The sequence below is a fragment of the Ranitomeya imitator genome, chromosome 1 (genome assembly GCF_032444005.1).
Source record: "Ranitomeya imitator isolate aRanImi1 chromosome 1, aRanImi1.pri, whole genome shotgun sequence".
Taxonomy (NCBI): domain Eukaryota; kingdom Metazoa; phylum Chordata; class Amphibia; order Anura; family Dendrobatidae; genus Ranitomeya; species Ranitomeya imitator.
The window spans coordinates 1,185,420,023-1,185,440,796 of NC_091282.1; the positions used below are offsets into that span (position 1 = coordinate 1,185,420,023).

Here is a 20,774-nt window from a genome sequence, read left to right on the forward strand (position 1 = left end):
GCTGCACTCACTATTCTGCTGGTGCGATGCAGTCACTGTGTACATACATTACATTACTGATCCTGTACTGGTCCTGAGTTACATCCTGTATTATACCCCAGAGCTGCACTCACTATTCTGCTGGTGCAGTCACTGTGTACATACATAACATTACTGATCCTGTACTGATGCTGAGTTACATCCTGTATTATACCCCAGAGCTGCACTCAGTATTCTGCTGGTGTAATAGCTGTGTACATACATTACATTACTTTTAGTTTGGGGAATTGCATTGTGGGAAGTTCAGTCTTTACACCAGATAGTTTACAATTCTGTTAAAAAATGGTTTCATCCCCTCTATTACAGGAGCTAAGGTATGGCTTCAAGCATGCATCTGCTGAAAACCTTGCTTACCATTTTCAGCAACAACCAGCAGAATTGTGATTGTAGCTGTGGAGTATAATACAGTCTGATATTCAGAATCAGTACATGATATGAAATGCAATTTACCGATGTAATCTGTTTATTATTAGCATACGTTTGATACATTGGTTTTCATATCTGTTGCATTCTGTGGGTGGTTTCAGGGGGTTAGAAACTTTCCATCTAATTCCACTACTCCCATGCATGCTTGATTTGGATGAGCGTGTATATGTTTTGTATTGGAGAAGGGAGTAAGATGCTGCCAGGCACAGCAGCTTATTTCCCCTAAAACAAAAGGATTGGGCATGTTGAAATCCAATATGCTCATTCTTTCTTTTCATCGAAATCAGGCGAGAGTTAGGTGTCATGCCGTAGCTATGCAGGTAGATGTACGCTCCACTAGATGGCAGTAGAGTGGAGGAAAGACTGCAACACTTGCCATAGCAGACCTGCAGTGATGCAGCGAGGCCACCACCAGGTGGCAACAGGGTAGTCAAACATGCCACGTCAAAACCAGGAGAGTAACATAGCACAAAGGGGGAAATCAACTCAGAGTCAGAGACGCACCAGAGGGTCAATACCAGACGGAAGAAGAAGTACCAGGAGCAAAAAACAGAGTCAGGTCAGAGACAAAGCCGAGTCAAGAACCAGAGTCCAAACACAAAGGGAAAACACTGAGCCAGAATGGGGGAAGGAGAATAAACAGACACAGGAACAGTCAGGTATCACAGCAGGACAAATCAGGATGTAACCAGAGCCAGCTACTCATGCCGTAGGCAGAAGCTATAACTGACACCGCCTGCAGGATGCAACGGAGCTAAATGGCAAACCTGAACTCAGAATGAGGCAGAGCAAAGTTAACCCATGAGATCAGTCCGGGAAAAGGGGAGACAGGACTAAAACCCGGACCGGATCATGACATTAGGATGCCAAAATACACATTAGATGGCTGGCTAGTTCCACCAAGATTGGCAAGATCGGCAACCATTCATCTGGTCTGCATAGTCACTATATGATTATGTGTTTATGTGTTATTTTCTTTGAACCTCTCCATGTAGCCACATTTAAACGCTGCCCACACACCTCATGAGCTAATTTCAGGAACTGTTGTAGGAAAAAAAGGGTTTTCCAGTACTTGATGTTCCTAGAGGTAGCCGTGATTGTAAATTCCCATGTAGCAGCAGAACCTATGTTTACCTTCCATTTTCATAAATCACTCAACCTCGCATCATATCTCGACAATGTGCAGTTCATAAAGGAAGAAGCCATTTATACCATCAATCACTGTCCCTCCTCATCACTGCAGCATGAATGTCAAGCAAAATGAATTACCCCTATCTGCTGCTGGTAGCACTTTTGATTTAAATTCTTTATTTTGACATAAGCAGGAGATTCAGGAGGTAACAGTGAAGTGGCCGGACACCACACAGAATTTAATTAGATTGCGTAGATTTATGGGGCAAAGGGATTGTATAATACATCCTGCTGTGCCTGGCTTTTTGATTATTTATTGTACTGAACACTGGAACAGTTATGTACTCTTCAGATAAAGTTACAGAAAGATCAAATACAGCATCACTTTCATACTTGTAGAGTAGCAAAGGCAAACCTATGTGGAGACTGGTAAGCAGGAGCATACCTCTAAGGCTTCTGGTAAGCAGGAGCATACCTATAAGGCTTCTGGCAAGCAGGAGCATACCTCTAAGGCTTCTGGTAAGCAGGAGCATACCTCTAAGGCTTCTGGTAAGCAGGAGCATACCTCCAAGGCTTCTGGTAAGCAGGAGCATACCTATAAGGTTTCTGATAAGCAGGAGCATACCTCTAAGGCTTCTGGTAAGCAGGAGCATACCTCTAAGGCTTCTGGTAAGCAGGAGCATACCTCTAAGGCTTCTGGTAAGCAGGAGCATACCTATAAGGCTTCTGGCAAGCAGCGGCATACCTATAAGGCTTCTGATAAGCAGGAGCATACCTCTAAGGCTTCTGGTAAGCAGGAGCATACCTATGAGGCTTCTGGCAAGCAGCGGCATACCTATAAGGCTTATGGCAAGCAGCGGCATACCTATAAGGCTTCTGGTAAACAGGGGCATACCTCTGTGGAGTCTGGTAGGCAGGCACGTACTTCTGAGGCTTCTGGTAAGCAGGGGCAATACCTCTGTAGAGTCTGGTAAGCAGGGATACACTTCAGAGGCTGTTGGTAAATGGGGTCATACCTCTGTGGAGTCTGGTAAGTAGGGGTCTACTTCTGAAGCTTCTGGTAAACGGGCATATCTCTGTGGAGTCTGGTAAGCATGGGCAATACCTAAGTGGAGTCTGGTAAGCAGGAGCATATCTCTAAGGCTTCTGGTAAACAGGGGCATATCTCTGTAGAGACTGGTAAGCAGGGGCACATATCTGAGGCTGCTGATAAATGGGTTCATACTGCTGTGGAGTCTGGTAAGCAGATGTCTACTTCTGAGGCTTCTGGTAAGCAGGGGCAAATCTCTGAGGCTTCCGGTAAGCAGGAGATTCCTCTGAGGATTCTGGAATGCAAGGGCATTCCTCTGTGAAGACTGGTAAGCAGGGACATACTTCTGAGGCTTCTGGTAAGCAGGGGCAATACCTCTGTGGAGTCTGGTAAGCAGGGGTCTAATTCTTAGGCTTCTGGAAAGCAAGGGCATATCTCTGAAGCTTCTGGTAAGCAGGAGCATTCCTCTAAGGCTTTTGGAAAGCATGGGCATTTCTCTGTGAAGACTGGTAAGCAGGAAAATACTTCTGAGGCTTCTGGTAAGCAGGTGAATACCTCTGTGGAGTCTGGTAAGCAGGGGTCTAATTCTGAGGCTTCTGGTAAGCAGCAGGGGTAAGCAGGAGCATTCCTCTGCGGCTTTTGGAAAGCAGGGGCATTCCTCTGTGAAGACTGGTAAGCAGTAACATACTTCTGAGGCTTCTGGTAAGCAGGCGAATACCTCTGTAGAGTCTGGTAAGCAGGGGTCTAATTCTGAGGCTTCTGGTAAGCAAGGTCATAGCTCTGAGGCTTCCAGTAACAGGTAACATCTCTAAGTTCTCTTGAAATCAGTTAAGACATTTCTAAAGCTTCTGCTTAACAGAAAGACACCTTTGGGTGTTTCCTGTAAACACTGATGGTATAATTTTAAGAATATGATATAATTTAGTGAAAAAAGTGAGTATGATCATCACTAAACAGGGACTGCAGCTCAGTCTTAAATGCTATGGTCCCTTTATTCTATTAAATTAATGGAGGTCATACGGTTGGGTTTCCATTGATCCTTTTAGAAATGAAGGTAAGTCAGTCCGAAAAATTGGGAAAACTTTGAAAGTGTCCCCAAGTGCAGTTGCAAAAACTATCAAGCGCTGCAAAGAAACTGGCTCACATGAGGACCACCCCAGGAAAGGAAGACCAAGAGTCACCTCTGCTTCTGAGGATAAGTTTATCCGAGTCACGAGCCTCAGAAATCGCAGGTTAACAGCAGCTCAGATTAGAGACCAGGTCAATGCCACACAGAGTTCTAGCAGCAGACACATCTTTACAACAACTGTTAAGAGGAGACTTTGTGCAGCAGCCTTCATCGTAGAATAGCTGCTAGGAAACCACTGCTAAGGAGAGGCAACAAGCAGAAGATACTTGTTTGGGCTAAAGAACACAAGGAATGGACATTAGACCAGTGGAAATCTGTGCTTTGGTCTGATGAGTCCATATTAGACATCTTTGTGCGACGCACCGTGTCTTTGTGCGACGCAGAAAAGGTGAACAGATGGACTCTACATGCCTGGTTCCCGCCGTGAAGCATGGTGGAGGAGGTGTGATGGTGTGGGGGTGCTTTGCTGGTGACACTGTTGGGGATTTATTCAAAATTGAAGGCATACTGAACCAGCATGGCTACCACAGCATCTTGCAGCGGCATGCAATTCCATCCGGTTTACGTTTAGTTGGACCATCATTTATTTTTCAACAGGACAATGACCCCAAACACACCTCCAGGCTGTGTAAGGGCTATTTGACCAAGAAGGAGAGTGATGGGGTGCTATGCCAGATGACCTGATGGTTTGGGGTGAGCTGGACCGCAGAGTGAAGACAAAAGGGCCAACAAGTGCTAAACATCTCTGGGAACTCCTTCAAGATTGTTGGAAGACCATTTCCGGTGACTACCTCTTGAAGCTCATCAAGAGAATGCCAAGAGTGTGCAAAGCAGTCATCAAAGCAAAAGGTGGCTACTTTGAAGAACCTAGACATATTTTCAGTTGCTTTACACTTTTTTGTTAAGTATATAATTCCACAAGTGTTAATTCACAGTTTTGATGCCTTCAGTGTGAATGTTCAATGTTGCAATTTTCATAGTCATGAAAATACAGAAAAATCTTTAAATGAGAAGGTATGTCCAATCTTTTGGTCTGTACTGTACATATATAAATATCTGTGGCTATGTGTATTTATACAGTTGGTATGTGAGTGTATGGAACCTAAAACTCACAGGTCTTGGCAAATTTGAAGAATTTGCGATTAGATCAAGTCACCAATATAATGGCCACTGACATTTTACACATGGCAGAAGGTTTCATTAGCCACAGAAGGCTGACATGACTTCAGGTGTAACACCAGGGGCTTCCTCATAATGCCTTGCTTGCTATCACATCACACTATATAGCGCAGCCAAGTAGGAGGGACTATCAAAGCCAGAGCACGAATAAAAGCTGAGGCAGAGAATGCAGCAGCAATTTTAAAATAGTGAGAGGACGTCAAAGCTAACAGCTCAACAATTGAGACAAGAAGAGAAAACCCCAAAAGATTTGCCAAATATTCCAGACAATACTGTGTTTTATAACTGCAGCATTGAAACAGAAACAAATAAGAGTACTAGTCTGCAAATAATATAGAAGTTTAATTAATAGCGAGAGATAGAGATAGGAGAGGAGCCTGTAGCAGTGCCAGACTCAGTGTGAGTGATCAGTGATATGGTGTAGCTGGCATCTGTCCAGTTGCATTTGAATTATAATTATTAATTTGTTTCTTCATTCATAATGCACTACACAGCATTACTCTGATGACAGATTTACTGCCCCTTGGCATTCTCTCAAGCAACTTCATCAGGTTGTCACCTGGAATAGCTTCTAGTGATGAGCGCAAGTGCTCGCTATTCGAGTTTGCCTAGGGTGAAGTAACACAGGTGCTTGAGTGACATGTTCAAGTCTGCACGGCCATATGTTTAGTGATTGTTAGACAGCCACAAAAAATGCGGGGATTGCCTGACAAACACAGGCAATCCCACGTTTTGTAAATGTCCTACAACCAGGAAACTTATGGCCACAGGGACTCGAACATGTCACTTAGGCACTCGAGCACCCTAGGCAAACTCGAGTAATGAGCACTCGTGCTCTTCAAGAGTTCATTTGTGGAATCACTGTCTTCAGAAAGTGTTTATAACCATCAGGTGTTTTGCAGAACAGTGTTGGAACCCTATTCCTCAATTATTCTAAGCCATAATATGTCAAGAACCACTGAACTGAGTAAAGAGAATTTACATTGACTGACCTTCATGTCTTAAAGAATGATGCTATCTGGAAAATTGCTAGCGCCTTGAAGGTATTCTCAAGTGCAGTCATGAAAACCATCAATTGCTATGATGAAACTGGCTCTAATGAGGACTGCCCTAGTAAAGGATGACCAAGAATTAACTCTGCTGCAGAGGATAAGTTCATCAGAGAAACCAGGCTCAGAAGCAACAAATTCATAGCACCTCAGCTAACAGCCCACAAAAATGAAGCACAGACATCAAGTAGCAGACATACAGTATCTCAATATTAACACTCCCGAGGAGATTGTGAGAAGCTGCTTTCATGGTCCAATTGCTGCAAAGTCACTACTGAGGTCCACAAACAAGAAGAAAAGAGATGTTTTAGCTAAGCAACAGAAAAATGTGATGTTAGATAAAAGGAAATATGTCCTGTGTTCTGATGATTCCGTTTTTTTAAACAGAGCATGCTCCGATTTTTTTAGGATACACTTTGCCGGATCAGCTAGTCGGATGTGGCGATAAACTGATGTGTGAAAGCAGCCTTTGGCCCTTTTTCACACAACAGGTTTTCGCCGTCAGGCTGAATCGGGCAAATGTTGAAAAAAATCGGATCTGTCACAGATTGTGAAAAACTGATGCAATGGATCCGTTTTCTTGACAGATCTGACTAGCTGATCCAGCTAATTGGATCCTAAAAAAATCTGAGCATACACAGTTAAAAAGACCGGAATCTGGCGTCGGAATCCGGAATTTGATGGATCCGGCGTTTTCCGACACCCATAGGCTTCCATTCTAGCAAAAAGCCGACGCTGTCTGGTTTTTCGCCGCAGACAAAAAAAGTAACTTTGTACGTTTTTTCCAGGCACAGGAAAACCCGTTTTCCGGTGAAAAACGGACGAACGTGAGGCCATCTGGTGCAATCCGGTGCTAATACAAGTCTATGAGGAAAAACCGGATCCGGTGACAGCTTTCGCTGGATCAGTTTTTTTTTTTTTTTAAAAGCCGGATTTAGCCTGACGGCGAAAACCTGATGTGTGAAAGGGGCCTTAGTCACTTATTAGAAATACAGGAAACACACAGCATGGTTATCACAACATTCTCAAACGACAAGCCATCTCATCTAGTTTGCACTTAGTGGATCAAACATTTATTTTGCAGCAGGGCAGCAACCCAAAACACATTTCCAGGCAATATAATGGATGTGTGACCAATGAGAAGAGAGATGGAGTCTGTATCAGATGACATGGCCTCCACAAGCACCTGACCTCAACGCAATTGAGATGGTTTGGGAAGAATTAACATAGTAACATAGTTAGTAAGGCCGAAAAAAGACATTTGTCCATCCAGTTCAGTCTATATTCCATCATAATAAATCCCCAGATCTACGTCCTTCTACAGAACCTAATAATTGTATGATACAATATTGTTCTGCTCCAGGAAGACATCCAGGCCTCTCTTGAACCCCTCGACTGAGTTCGCCATCACCACCTCCTCAGGCAAGCAATTCCAGATTCTCACTGCCCTAACAGTAAAGAACTGCAGAGTGAAGGCAAAGCACTTTTACACTGTTGGAAGCCATTCCAGGTGAAGACTTGATGAAGCTGCATGAGAGAAAGCCAAGTAAGAGTAAATCCGTCATCCGAGTAAAAGCAAGGGGGGTTCTTTGAGGAATCTAAGGTTTAACACATTCTGGTTTGTTTCACACGTGTTATCCATTCCTTGTTTCCATATGGGTTCCCTAATGGTTTTGCTGCCTTCAGTCTGAATCTACAACGTGGACATTCCGATTGGAAAAAGGAAAATCACTGCAACAACAAGAATATGCATGTCCACCTAGTATATTGCCCAGCGACGTAGTATATTGCCCAGTCACGTAGTATATTGCCAGCCACGTAGTATATTGCCCAGTCACGTAGTATATTGCCCAGCCACGTAGTATATTGCCCAGCCACGTAGTATATTGCCCAGCCACGTAGTATATTGCACAGCCATGTAGTATATTGCCCAGCCACGTAGTATATTGCCTAGCCACATAGTATATTGCCCAGTCACGTAGTATATTGCCCAGCACAGAGCCACGTAGTATAGAGACTTAAAAAAAAAATAAACATATACTCACCTATAGCCCGTTGAAGTCCTGCTATACTCACCATCCGCCGCCTTTCCCGCTCCTCTGGACGCTCCCGGGACCGCTGCATTGCAAGCGCCAGCTTGCAGTCACAGGGCTGGTGTGAGCAGGACCTATGATGACGTCGCGGTCACATGACCGTGACGTCACGGCAGGTTCTTGTCAAACACCGGCCCTGGGAGCGGAAGCTGCCGGTTGCAATGGAGTGGTCCCGGGAGCGTGGCAAGGAGCGAGAAAGGCGGTGGAGGGTGAGTATAGCAGGTTTTTTTTTTTTATTATTATTTTTAACATGACATATTTTTACTATTGATGCTGCATAGGCAGCATCAATAGTAAATAGTTGGGGACACACAGCGTTAATAGCAGCGGTAACGGAGCGCGTTACACCGCGGGCCGTTACTGCTGCCATTAACCCTGTGTGAGCGGTGAGTGGACGGGATTACGGAGCGGGCGCCGGGCAGTGAGTGCAGGGGAGTAGGGGAGGGACTAATCGGACTGTGGCCGTCGCTGATTGGTCGCGGCAGCCATGACAGGCAGCTGCCGAGACCAATCAGCAAACGAATAACTGTGACAGAAGGACAGACAGACAGACGGAAGTACCCCTTAGACAATTATGTATATAGATGAACAAATACATTTAGTGGCTTGGACTGTAACTAGAACACTGGTAACACCAGAAGCCCCAGGAGTAGTCTGTCTTGTGGCTGATTCTATGTAGACCCCTTTTAGCCAATTATGGTGCTTGTTAAGATCATAGTTTTGCAATAATGGAGATGGTGCACTGATAGATTTCAGGAGGCGAGGGTTTTGATTTTCTAACAGAAGCCATTTCTGATTAAAACTGGCAAGTTAGAAGTGCGAGTCTTTGTAACCTTGGAAGAATCCATTACGTTCTCCAGTTCGGCAGAAGACATGCCTATTGATTTTTTTATACAATGTAATGTTATTAATGTATAATCATTAACACCATAGGTGCCTGAACCCATATATATATCCATCAGTAAAGATATTTCTCATTTACATGCACTTATATGAGGTGGGTGCATGTTGAATGGAGAACCTAAAGCTGGGACCCGCACCAGAATGGAAAAGTTGTGATTCCTGTGCAAATAGCGGCCCATGATTGCTGCCGCTCTATTCAATTCCCATGGGACTGTCAAAGATGTATCTGAGCAATCCATGTTGTAATCTCTGACGGTCCCCTAGAGATTTAATTATGTGGCAGCATATAAATGCAGCAACCTATTAATTCAAGTGTGGAACACAAGCCCCCTTTCCTGGTGGTCATTTGGATCTTCACCAATTTGGTAAAACTCGCCAAAATGTATTTATTTTGTGTTTGATGAAAGCAAAAACGAAAAAGTGGGATAAAAGGAGCCAAGGCTATGTCCCCCCCAGTACAAAAAAAACTGTGGATTTTCTGCTGCATATTTGCTTGCCGAAAATGTGCTTAGTTTTACAGTACCAGCTTAGTACATGAGATTTTAAGAAATTTCACTCACATATGCAAAACATTTCTGCAGTGTAAATTGTCAGGAGCTGTAAATTTGTTAATATAAGTTGCGGATGTAGAAGTGAATTTCAGTCTTTGCAAATAGATAAATGTGTGTCTCCCCGCTCCTTCGGTATAATAATATGTGCAAAAAATAATACAGCTATGAATATTACTGCAGAAAAATTGATGCGATTTCGGGAAAACCCATCCCCACTGTGTATTTAAAGACTCTGTGTTTTTGGTGCATTTTTTGCCTTTTAGGTTTCTATGGAAAAATGCAGAATTCCAGCATTAATTCATTAAATATGCATTATAAAAAAAAACTGCTGCACAAAAAATGCATAAAAAAGTGGAAAACGCATTAGAAACAGCAGCAAAAATCCAATAAGAAGAGTAGATAGCTACTGTGTATTTGTGCCGTCATCAGCAGAAAATAAGCAGCTGAAAAAAGCAGAGTTTTTGCTCATCGGCACATGGTGTAAAAATCACAAAAAATTTTATACTGTTTGAAAATCAGGCAAAAAAATAAATAAATAACACAGCGGACGCAGTGATAAATCGGCTGGACTGTTGAGCCCGATGCTGCCATCTCCTCATTATGATTGACAGCTGCCTGAACACATCAGCAGTCAGCTATTCAGGGAGGTGGGGAAATGCCTTGTTTTTGGAAAAAAATGAATTGTGTATTAAAAAATGGTTTCCCGGTTTTGGAAGACCCCTGTCCTCCAGCTTTAACTTGTTTTTAAAAAATCAAACTGTGCTTTACTCTCCCTCCCCGGATCCAGCCCTGAGTCTCCGATTCTGTTCCCAGTGTCTGCTATGCACTGCTGACTGTTATTTCCTGCAGAGACAAATCCCGGCAGGAAAAAGTGATAGCGGTCTGTGCAAGATGAAGAAGAAAAGTGAAGATGAAGGACTTCACCTTTAGACGTCACTGGTGAGTCACTGTATCACATGTACACGTACACTTTACACTTTATACAGAGATTCTGTGTATAATGTCACTGGTGATCACTGCTAGCACTGAAATCACGTTAACACCGCTGCAGCCAATCAGTGGCTTTGCCGGAGTTGACGGCACAAGCTGCTGAGCTCACTGATTGGCTGCAGCGCTGTCACATCATCAGCACTGCAGACAATAAAGGACACCGGAGCAGCATCAGACCCAGGGAATATAATATAATTGAGGGCAGTCGATTTAGTAACACATCTCCATTGCATTATCGATGTGATCCTTCCATTTAGACGGCATTACGTGATTCCTCACGATGCTCACAGCTATATTAATGTGATGGCACGTACCTTCAGAAAGATGTAATCATCCTGTACAGTCAGAGAACTGCGATCAATGTCTCCATTGAACTGAACAGTTCGTGTTTTGTCAGAGCAGTTCTGAATCTGGCATGTCACATATCGATAACCTGCGGAGCGGAATCAATAGTGGGAAACATTAAGTATCTGGAAGTGACGAATGGCGTTTTCCACAATATAAATATTGACTGCTTTTATTTGTAGTTAGGATGAGATTTGGCGTAGCGAGACGGCGCCGACCACCGCCAGACGAATGTAACATAGTAACATAGTAACATAGTTAGTAAGGCCGAAAAAAAGACATTTGTCCATCCAGTTCAGCCTATATTCCATCATAATAAATCCCCAGATCTACTTCCTTCTACAGAACCTAATTGTATGATACAATATTGTTCTGCTCCAGGAAGACATCCAGGCCTCTCTTGAACCCCTCGACTGAGTTCGCCATCACCACCTCCTCAGGCAAGCAATTCCAGATTCTCACTGCCCTAACAGTAAAGAATCCTCTTCTATGTTGGTGGAAAAACCTTCTCTCCTCCAGACGCAAAGAATGCCCCCTTGTGCCCGTCACCTTCCTTGGTATAAACAGATCCTCAGCGAGATATTTGTATTGTCCCCTTATATACTTATACATGGTTATTAGATCACCCCTCAGTCGTCTTTTTTCTAGACTAAATAATCCTAATTTCGCTAATCTATCTGGGTATTGTAGTTCTCCCATCCCCTTTATTAATTTTGTTGCCCTCCTTTGTACTCTCTCTAGTTCCATTATATCCTTCCTGAGCACCGGTGCCCAAAACTGGACACAGTACTCCATGTGCGGTCTAACTAGGGATTTGTACAGAGGCAGTATAATGCTCTCATCATGTGTATCCAGACCTCTTTTAATGCACCCCATGATCCTGTTTGCCTTGGCAGCTGCTGCCTGGCACTGGCTGCTCCAGGTAAGTTTATCATTAACTAGGATCCCCAAGTCCTTCTCCCTGTCAGATTTACCCAGTGGTTTCCCATTCAGTGTGTAATGGTGACATTGATTCCTTCTTCCCATGTGTATAACCTTACATTTATCATTGTTAAACCTCATCTGCCACCTTTCAGCCCAAGTTTCCAACTTATCCAGATCCATCTGTAGCAGAATACTATCTTCTCTTGTATTAACTGCTTTACATAGTTTTGTATCATCTGCAAATATCGATATTTTACTGTGTAAACCTTCTACCAGATCATTAATGAATATGTTGAAGAGAACAGGTCCCAATACTGACCCCTGCGGTACCCCACTGGTCACAGCGACCCAGTTAGAGACTATACCATTTATAACCACCCTCTGCTTTCTATCACTAAGCCAGTTACTAACCCATTTACACACAATTTCCCCCAGACCAAGCATTCTCATTTTGTGTACCAACCTCTTGTGCGGCACGGTATCAAACGCTTTGGAAAAATCGAGATATACCACGTCCAATGACTCACCGTGGTCCAGACTATAGCTTACCTCTTCATAAAAACTGATTAGATTGGTTTGACAGGAGCGATTTCTCATAAACCCATGCTGATATGGAGTTAAACAGTTATTCTCATTGAGATAATCCAGAATAACATCCCTCAGAAACCCTTCAAATATTTTACCAACAATAGAGGTTAGACTTACTGGCCTATAATTTCCAGGTTCACTTTTAGAGCCCTTTTTGAATATTAGCACCACATTTGCTATGCGCCAATCCTGCGGAACAGACCCTGTCGCTATAGAGTCCCTAAAAATAAGAAATAATGGTTTATCTATTACATTACTTAGTTCTCTTAGTACTCGTGGGTGTATGCCATCCGGACCCGGAGATTTATCTATTTTAATCTTATTTAGCCGGTTTCGCACCTCTTCTTAGGTTAGATTGGTGACCCTTAATATAGGGTTTTCATTGTTTCTTGGGATTTCACCTAGCATTTCATTTTCCACCGTGAATACCGTGGAGAAGAAGGTGTTTAATATGTTAGCTTTTTCCTCGTCATCTACAACCATTCTTTCCTCACTATTTTTTAAGGGGCCTACATTTTCAGTTTTTATTCTTTTACTATTGATATAGTTGAAGAACAGTTTGGGATTAGTTTTACTCTCCTTAGCAATGTGCTTCTCTGTTTCCTTTCTGGCAGCTTTAATTAGTTTTTTAGATAAAGTATTTTTCTCCCTATAGTTTTTTAGAGCTTCAATGGTGCCATCCTGCTTTAGTAGTGCAAATGCTTTCTTTTTACTGTTAATTGCCTGTCTTACTTCTTTGTTTAGCCACATTGGGTTTTTCCTATTTCTAGTCCTTTTATTCCCACAAGGAATAAACCGCTTACAGTGCCTATTTAGGATGTTCTTAAACATTTCCCATTTATTATCTGTATTCTTATTTCTGAGGATATTGTCCCAGTCTACCAGATTAAGGGCATCTCTAAGCTGGTCAAACTTTGCCTTCCTAAAGTTCAGTGTGTTTGTGACTCCCTGACAAGTCCCCCTAGTGAAAGACAGGTGAAACTGCACAATATTGTGGTCGCTATTTCCTAGATGCCCGACCACCTGCAGATTTGTTATTCTGTCAGGTCTATTAGATAGTATTAGGTCTAAAAGTGCTGCTCCTCTGGTTGGATTCTGCACCAATTGTGAAAGATAATTTTTCTTGGTTATTAGCAGAAACCTGTTGCCTTTATGGGTTTCACAGGTTTCTGTTTCCCAGTTAATATCCGGGTAGTTAAAGTCCCCCATAACCAGGACCTCATTATGGGTTGCAGCTTCATCTATCTGCTTTAGAAGTAGACTTTCCATGGTTTCTGTTATATTTGGGGGTTTGTAACAGACCCCAATGAGAATTTTGTTACCATTTTTCCCTCCATGAATGTAGGAAGATATGAGTGTGGTGCATCTCGCCAAATCTAGGAAGCCAACTTCTACTGGAGCTATGATCATACACAACCTCAAAAGCTGTAAATCCCTAAATGTGTCTTCTGAACGTCCAGACATGCACAAAACTCCTCTGAAGCCCGCCATAACATGGAAAGAGGGCTGACTAACACCCCATTGCCTTGTCAAAGCCCTCATTAGCATAGGAAATGAGGGCAATATAAATGCTTTTTTTAAACCTTTTTACAGAAAAATATTATACAGGTATGTTTGAATGTATGTTTGAAAGTGAATGATGCTGTGTTGCAGGGCATGAGGGACCTGACAAGTTCATTTTAATTACTGTATGGGGGCCAGAAAGAGGAACATACATTATTAGTTTATGGTGGCAAAAGGGGACATTATTACTGCTGTAATATAATTTACTTTTTTGGAGACTGTTTTCAATGGGGGGAACAAAAAGGGGTCCTGTTACTGTGCAGGGGGGCACTATGTCGCTTTTTTTCCTCATCTGGCATAGTGTAGAAGTCAGGAAAAATGTGGGGAATGTGCTCTGGAAGAGATCAGCTATAAAAGACTGTTATTTCCTGCAGAGACAAATCCCAGCATGAAGAAGAGATGGCAGTCTGTGCAAGATGAAGAAGAAAAGTGAAGATGAAGGACTTCACCTTTAGACGTCACTGGTGAGTCACTGTATCACATGTACATGCACACTTTACACTATATACAGAAATTCTGTGTATAATGTCACTGGTGATCACTGTATTACCTGTACACTGACACCATATACAGAGCTCCTGTGTATAATGTCACTGGTGATCCCTGTATTACCTGTACACTGACACTATATACAGAGCTCCTGTGTATAATGTCACTGGTGATCACTGTATTACCTGTACACTGACACCATACACAGAGCTCCTGTGTATAATGTCACTGGTGATCACTGTATTACCTGTACACTGACACTATATACAGAGCTCCTGTGTATAATGTCACTGGTGATCACTGTATTACCTGTACACTGACGCCATATACAGAGCTCCTGAGTATAATGTCACTGGTGATCACTGTATTACCTGTACACTGACATTATATACAGAGCCCATGTGTATAATGTCACTGGGGACCACTGTATTACCTGTACACTGACACTATATACAGAGCTCATGTGTATAATGTCACTGTTGATCACTGTATTACCTGTACACTGACATTATATACAGAGGTCCTGTAAATAATGTCATCGGTTATCACTGTATTACCTGTACACTATATACAGAGCTCCAGCGTATAATATCACTGGTGATCACTGTATTGTACCTGTACACTATACACTATATACAGAGCTCCTGTGTATAATGTCACTGTTGATCACTGTTCCTTGTCTGTGGCAATATATGGTTTGGTCATGATGTGGCAGTATTTGTTCCTTGTATATATAGTCGGGTCACGGTGTGGCGGTATTTCTCCCTTGTATGTGGTATTATTTGGTCACTATATGGTGGAATATGTAGTCCAGTCCTGGTGTGGCGGGATTTCTCCCTTTTATGTGGTATTATTATAACTTCTTTTTAACTAAGTAACACCTTTAATGCAGACTACTGCAATTGTACATCCCAGTCATGGTGGCGCACAGTAGATGTGCAGGAGCCACTTGTGTTTTACAGTTCATGCTCCACTATAATGTGGATAACAGCTAACAGGTATTTGCATATAACTGTAGGGTGGGCTCCAAGAGTCAAATCCCCCTGTGGGCCCCAGGCACTCCAGTCCAACCCTGTCTGGGGCTGTAATAATCGTAGGGTAAAAAAAATACAAATTAACACTCATCTCTCCCTGACCCTCATCTTGTCCATGCAACGTCTCTCTTGGTCACTGCAGTCTGCATTTATAGGCTGCCAGTTTTCTTCTCACCATGAGTCCTATTGGGTTTTGGGTTGATGTCTTACAAAGTCATAATGTAGAAAGTAGCATGAAGAAGTCCGGTGGCCTATGAGTGAAGACTGGACTGGAATGTTAAGGCAGGGAGTTGCACTGATTGGGTTTGCGCAATTTTCTCGAACAAGTGCTATCTTTGATTTTCACCGAGACCAGATGTGAGTCATTCGATTGACAGCTAGAACATTTAATTTGTACCAGAAGGGGGCGCTACACAGGAAATGACTGTGATCATGTTACACGATGTGCTGTATTTCACATATGTGAAATGAATGGACTCACCTCCGTCTGTATCTTGCATCTCCATGTGGACCAGACCTGGATCTGTATCTACTCCAGCAACAGACCTGCAGAGACACAACAGAACCGTGTACATCACCTATAGCCTCGCACTTGTTATAAGGAAATGTGGATGATATTTATTCCAGCAAACACGTATCAGCTACACTACTGATGTGCAAATGTTCATAGTAATTTACCAATCAGGACATTCACCAGCAAACATCTGTCATGTAGGAGCCATATGGCCTTCAGGAATAAATTGACCATACAGACTATTTTCTGTTGCTGTTGTGTAAGCAGAATTTTCAAGTCAGTGGTAGGATAGATAGATAATAGATAGATAGGTAGATAGATAATAGATAGATAATAGATAGATAGATAGATAGATAGATAGATAATAGATAGATAGATAGATAGATAGATAGATAGATAGATAGATAGATAGATAGATAATAGATAGATAGATAGATAATAGATAGATAGATAATAGATAGATAGATAATAGATAGATAGATAATAGATAGATAGATAGATAATAGATGATAGATAGATAATAGATAGATAGATAGATAGATAATAGATAGATAATAGATAGATAATAGATAGATAATAGATAGATAGATAGATAGATAGATAGATAGATAATAGATAGATAGATAGATAGATAGATAGATAGATAGATAGATAGATGATAGATAGATAGATAGATAGATAGATAGATAGATAATAGATGATAGATAGATAGATAGATAGATAGATAGATAGATAATAGATAGATAGATAGATAGATAGATAGATAGATAGATAGATAGATAGATAGATAGATAGATGATAGATAGATTGATAGATAGATATGGGATAGATAGATAGATAGATAGATAGATAGATAATAGATAGATAGATAGATAATAGATGATAGATGATAGATAGATAGATAGATGATAGATAGATATGGGATAGATAATAGATAGATGATAGATAGATAGATAGATATTAGATAGATATTAGATATATAGATATGGGATAGACAGATAGATAGATAGATTGGTCCAGGTCGCCATACCTGACCGTGTAGTAAACTAGTGATGGGCGAGTGTGCTCCTTACTCGAGATTTCCGAGCATGCTCGGGTGTTCTCCAAGTATCTTGGGCATGCTCGTATGTTATGTTTGCGTCCCCCCATACTCGCTCATCACTACTGGCAGCCCCGGTATTTTCACTCAGGCTCCCAATGAGGAGCAGCTTTATTCTGATTACTCACTGTGTTTCAGTGATCCCTGCAATGATGATGCTAGAAATGATCCTTATTACATAGTGAGACCTAATTATTGCTTCATTCATTACACAGGTAAATGTCCTGGAGATCCCACTTCCACCCGTAGCCGCGGCGCTGACGCTCATCCATAAAGCAAATGTTGTTCTGAGACTTCAAAGCTTGAAAAACACCAAACGCTGTTTCTTCAGAGAGAACAATCGCTGGTAAAGTCTCAATAATAAGCACAGCAGAAAGTCATTATTTTAATACCTGGCCTAGTGAAATGTATTCCACAATCTTCAGTTTCCTGTACTTTAAGCCAATTTATCAAGTCAAAAACACAAAGCCATACTGAGGCTAGAATAAAGCCGGCAATGTGTAATTAATGCCGCATAATGAATACAAGATTAGATCACCAATACTACAACAGTCTCTCAGTCAGAAAGGGAAACTCACCAGGAACATAAGAAGATAGGGGAAAAGTCTGATATCTTCTGTATATAAACATCACTGAAAGCAATGCATCAATGTGCGCGGAGAACGGGGGTGGGGTAATACAACACAGAGTTAATGGCTGGAGAGACATAATAAACCTTTACATGGAATAATATATGCCATTTTTTGTATTTTATATTCTGAAAATAATGCTCAGCAAATAATTGTGTGTACGTTTAAAGGGGTTGTCCAGTTTACAAAGCCCATTTCCATACACAATTATACGGTTTTCCAGGATGATCTTATGCGGATTATGATGAGGGAAATCTGGGCTACCTCCCGGGGCCCGAGGCTCCACCAGGGGGGCCCATGGCTAGATGGCCCACATTGTAATATTCTGTGCGCAGCTATAGGTTGCTATGTAAGTGGTTCATACTGTATATAGAGGTCTTTGATAGGGCTTATACTGTATTTAGGTAGCTATGTGGGAGCTCATACTGTATGTGGGGGGCTGTGTGTGGACTCATACTGTCTATAGGGGGCTGTTTATGGGCTCATACTGTATACAGGGGGCTGTCTGGAGGCTGATACTGCATGTACAGGGTTATGTGAGGCCTCATACCATGTATAGGGAGGCTGTGTGGGGGCTCATATTGTATGTAGGGGGTTATGTGTGGGCTAAGGGGGCTGTGTGGGGGCTCATATTGTATGTAGGGGGCTATGTGTGGGCTTACACTGCATATAAGGGGGCTGTGTGGGGGCTCATATTGTATGTAGGGGGTTATGTGTGGGCTCACACTGCATATAAGGGGGCTGTGTGGGGGCTCATACTGTATGTAGGGGGTTATGTGTGGGCTCACACTGCATATAAGGGGGTTGTGTGGGGGCTCATATTGCATGTAGGGGGTTATGTGTGGGCTTACACTGCATGTAAGGGGGCTGTGTGGGGGCTCATATTGTATGTAGGGGGTTATGTGTGGGCTCACACTGCATATAAGGGGGCTGTGTGGGGGCTCATATTGTATGTAGGGGGTTATGTGTGGGCTCACACTGCATATAAGGGGGCTGTGTGGGGGCTCATATTGTATGTAGGGGGTTATGTGTGGGCTCACACTGCATATAAGGGGGCTGTGTGGGGGCTCATATTGTATGTAGGGGGTTATGTGTGGGCTTACACTGCATATAAGGGGGCTGTGTGGGGGCTCATATTGTATGTAGGGGGTTATGTGTGGGCTCACACTGCGTATAAGGGGGCTGTGTGGGGGCTCATATTGTATGTAGGGGGTTATGTGTGGGCTTACACTGCATATAAGGGGGCTGTGTGGGGGCTCATATTGTATGTAGGGTGTTATGTGTGGGCTTACACTGCATATACGGGGGCTGTGTGGGGGCTCATATTTTATGTAGGGGGTTATGTGTGGGCTTACACTGCATATAAGGGGGCTGCGTGGGGGCTCATATTTTATGTAGGGGGTTATGTGTGGGCTTACACTGCATATAAGGGGGCTGCGTGGGGGCTCATATTGCATGTAGGAGGTTATGTGTGGGCTTACACTGCATATAAGGGAGCTGTGCGGGGGTTTATATTTTATGTAAGGGCTATGTGTGGGCTTACAATGCATATAAGGGGGCTGTGTGGGGGCTCATATTGTATGTAGGGGGTTATGTGTCGGCTTACACTGCATATAAGGGGGCTGTGTGGGGGTTCATATTTTATGTAGGGGGTTATGTGTGGGCTTACACTGCATATAAGGGAGCTGTGCGGGGGTTCATATTGTATGTAGGGGCTATGTGTGGGCTCACACTGCATATAAGGGGGCTGCGTGGGGGCTCATATTTTATGTAGGGGGTTATGTGTGGGCTTACACTGCATATAAGGGGGCTGTGTGGAGGTTCATATTTTATGTAGGGGGTTATGTGTGGGCTTACACTGCATATAAGGGGGCTGTGTGGGGGCTCATATTGTATGTAGGGGGTTATGTGTGGGCTTACACTGCATATAAGGGAGCTGTGCGGGGTTCATATTTTATGTAGGGGCTATGTGTGGGCTTACAATGCATATAAGGGGGCTGTGTGGGGGCTCATATTGTATGTAGGGGGTTATGTGTGGGCTTACACTGCATATAAGGGGGCTGTGTGGGGGTTCATATTTTATGTAGGGGGTTATGTGTGGGCTTACACTGCATATAAGGGAGCTGTGCGGGGGTTCATATTTTATGTAGGGGCTATGTGTGGGCATATTGTCTAGGCTTGTGAGCTGTTATCATCATTGCAGTACGGCTTATGATCTCCTTTTCTTGTACTAATAAAAGGAATTCCCTGATAAAACCCTGAATGACCAAAAGAAGGGGGAAAAGCGACTTGTCAGAAGATGCCATAAAGCTAAATACACAACTGATCAGGCCACGTTTCTATGGACACGGACTATGAGGTATATGGGTTTTTAAACTAACTATATAAAGAGAGAATTTTTTAAGGATTCTTCTTGTCATGGTTTACATGTATTAGTGCCCCATAGGTTGATCGCTTTGGTTGTTGATTGAGGGCGCTATGTGGGCTCTCATTTTGTATGTAGAGGGGAAATGTGGGGGCTCATTTTGAATGTTGGGGGGCTATGTGGGGGCTCATACTGTATATAATAGGATGTCAGCATACTTAAAGGGAACCTGACACCAGGTTTGGCTGATATAAGATACGGCCACCGCCTTTCAGGGCTGATATATAGCATTCTATAATGCTGTAGATAAGCCCCAGATTTGACCTGAAAGAGAAGACAAAAAAGTTATATTATAATCACACAGGGGCGGTCCCGTCCGATGGGCGTCACAGGTCCAGGTCCAGCGCCTCCCATCTTCTTATGATCGATGCCCTTCTGCTTGCGTTATGGCTTCCCGGCATCGTGCTCCTGCGCAGGCGTACTTATCTGGCCTGTTGAGGGCAGAGGAAAGTACTGCAGTGCGCAGGAGCTGGGCCTCTCTGACTTTTCCCGGCGCCTGCACACTGCAGTACTTTACTCTGCCCTCAACAGGCCAGATAAGTACACCTGCGCAGGAGCACGATGCCGGGAAGCCATGAAGAAGCAGGAGGGTGGCATTGCAAAAAGATGGGACGTGCCGGTCCTGGACCGGCGACACCCATCAG

General features: G+C 43.0%; 1 protein-coding gene across 2 annotated transcripts in view; it reads right to left on the reverse strand.

The window, feature by feature from the left end:
* The window catches only part of SORCS2 (sortilin related VPS10 domain containing receptor 2), a 1,198,559-nt gene that overhangs the window by 182,898 nt on the left and 994,887 nt on the right, over positions 1–20,774 (reverse strand). For both annotated transcript variants that reach the window (XM_069744776.1, XM_069744775.1), the window contains exons 6-7: positions 15,945–16,009; positions 10,835–10,953 (exon numbers count right to left, since the gene is read on the reverse strand). In XM_069744776.1, the coding sequence (XP_069600877.1) occupies positions 10,835–10,953; positions 15,945–16,009 (184 nt within the window). The remainder of the gene's footprint in view (positions 1–10,834; positions 10,954–15,944; positions 16,010–20,774) is intronic.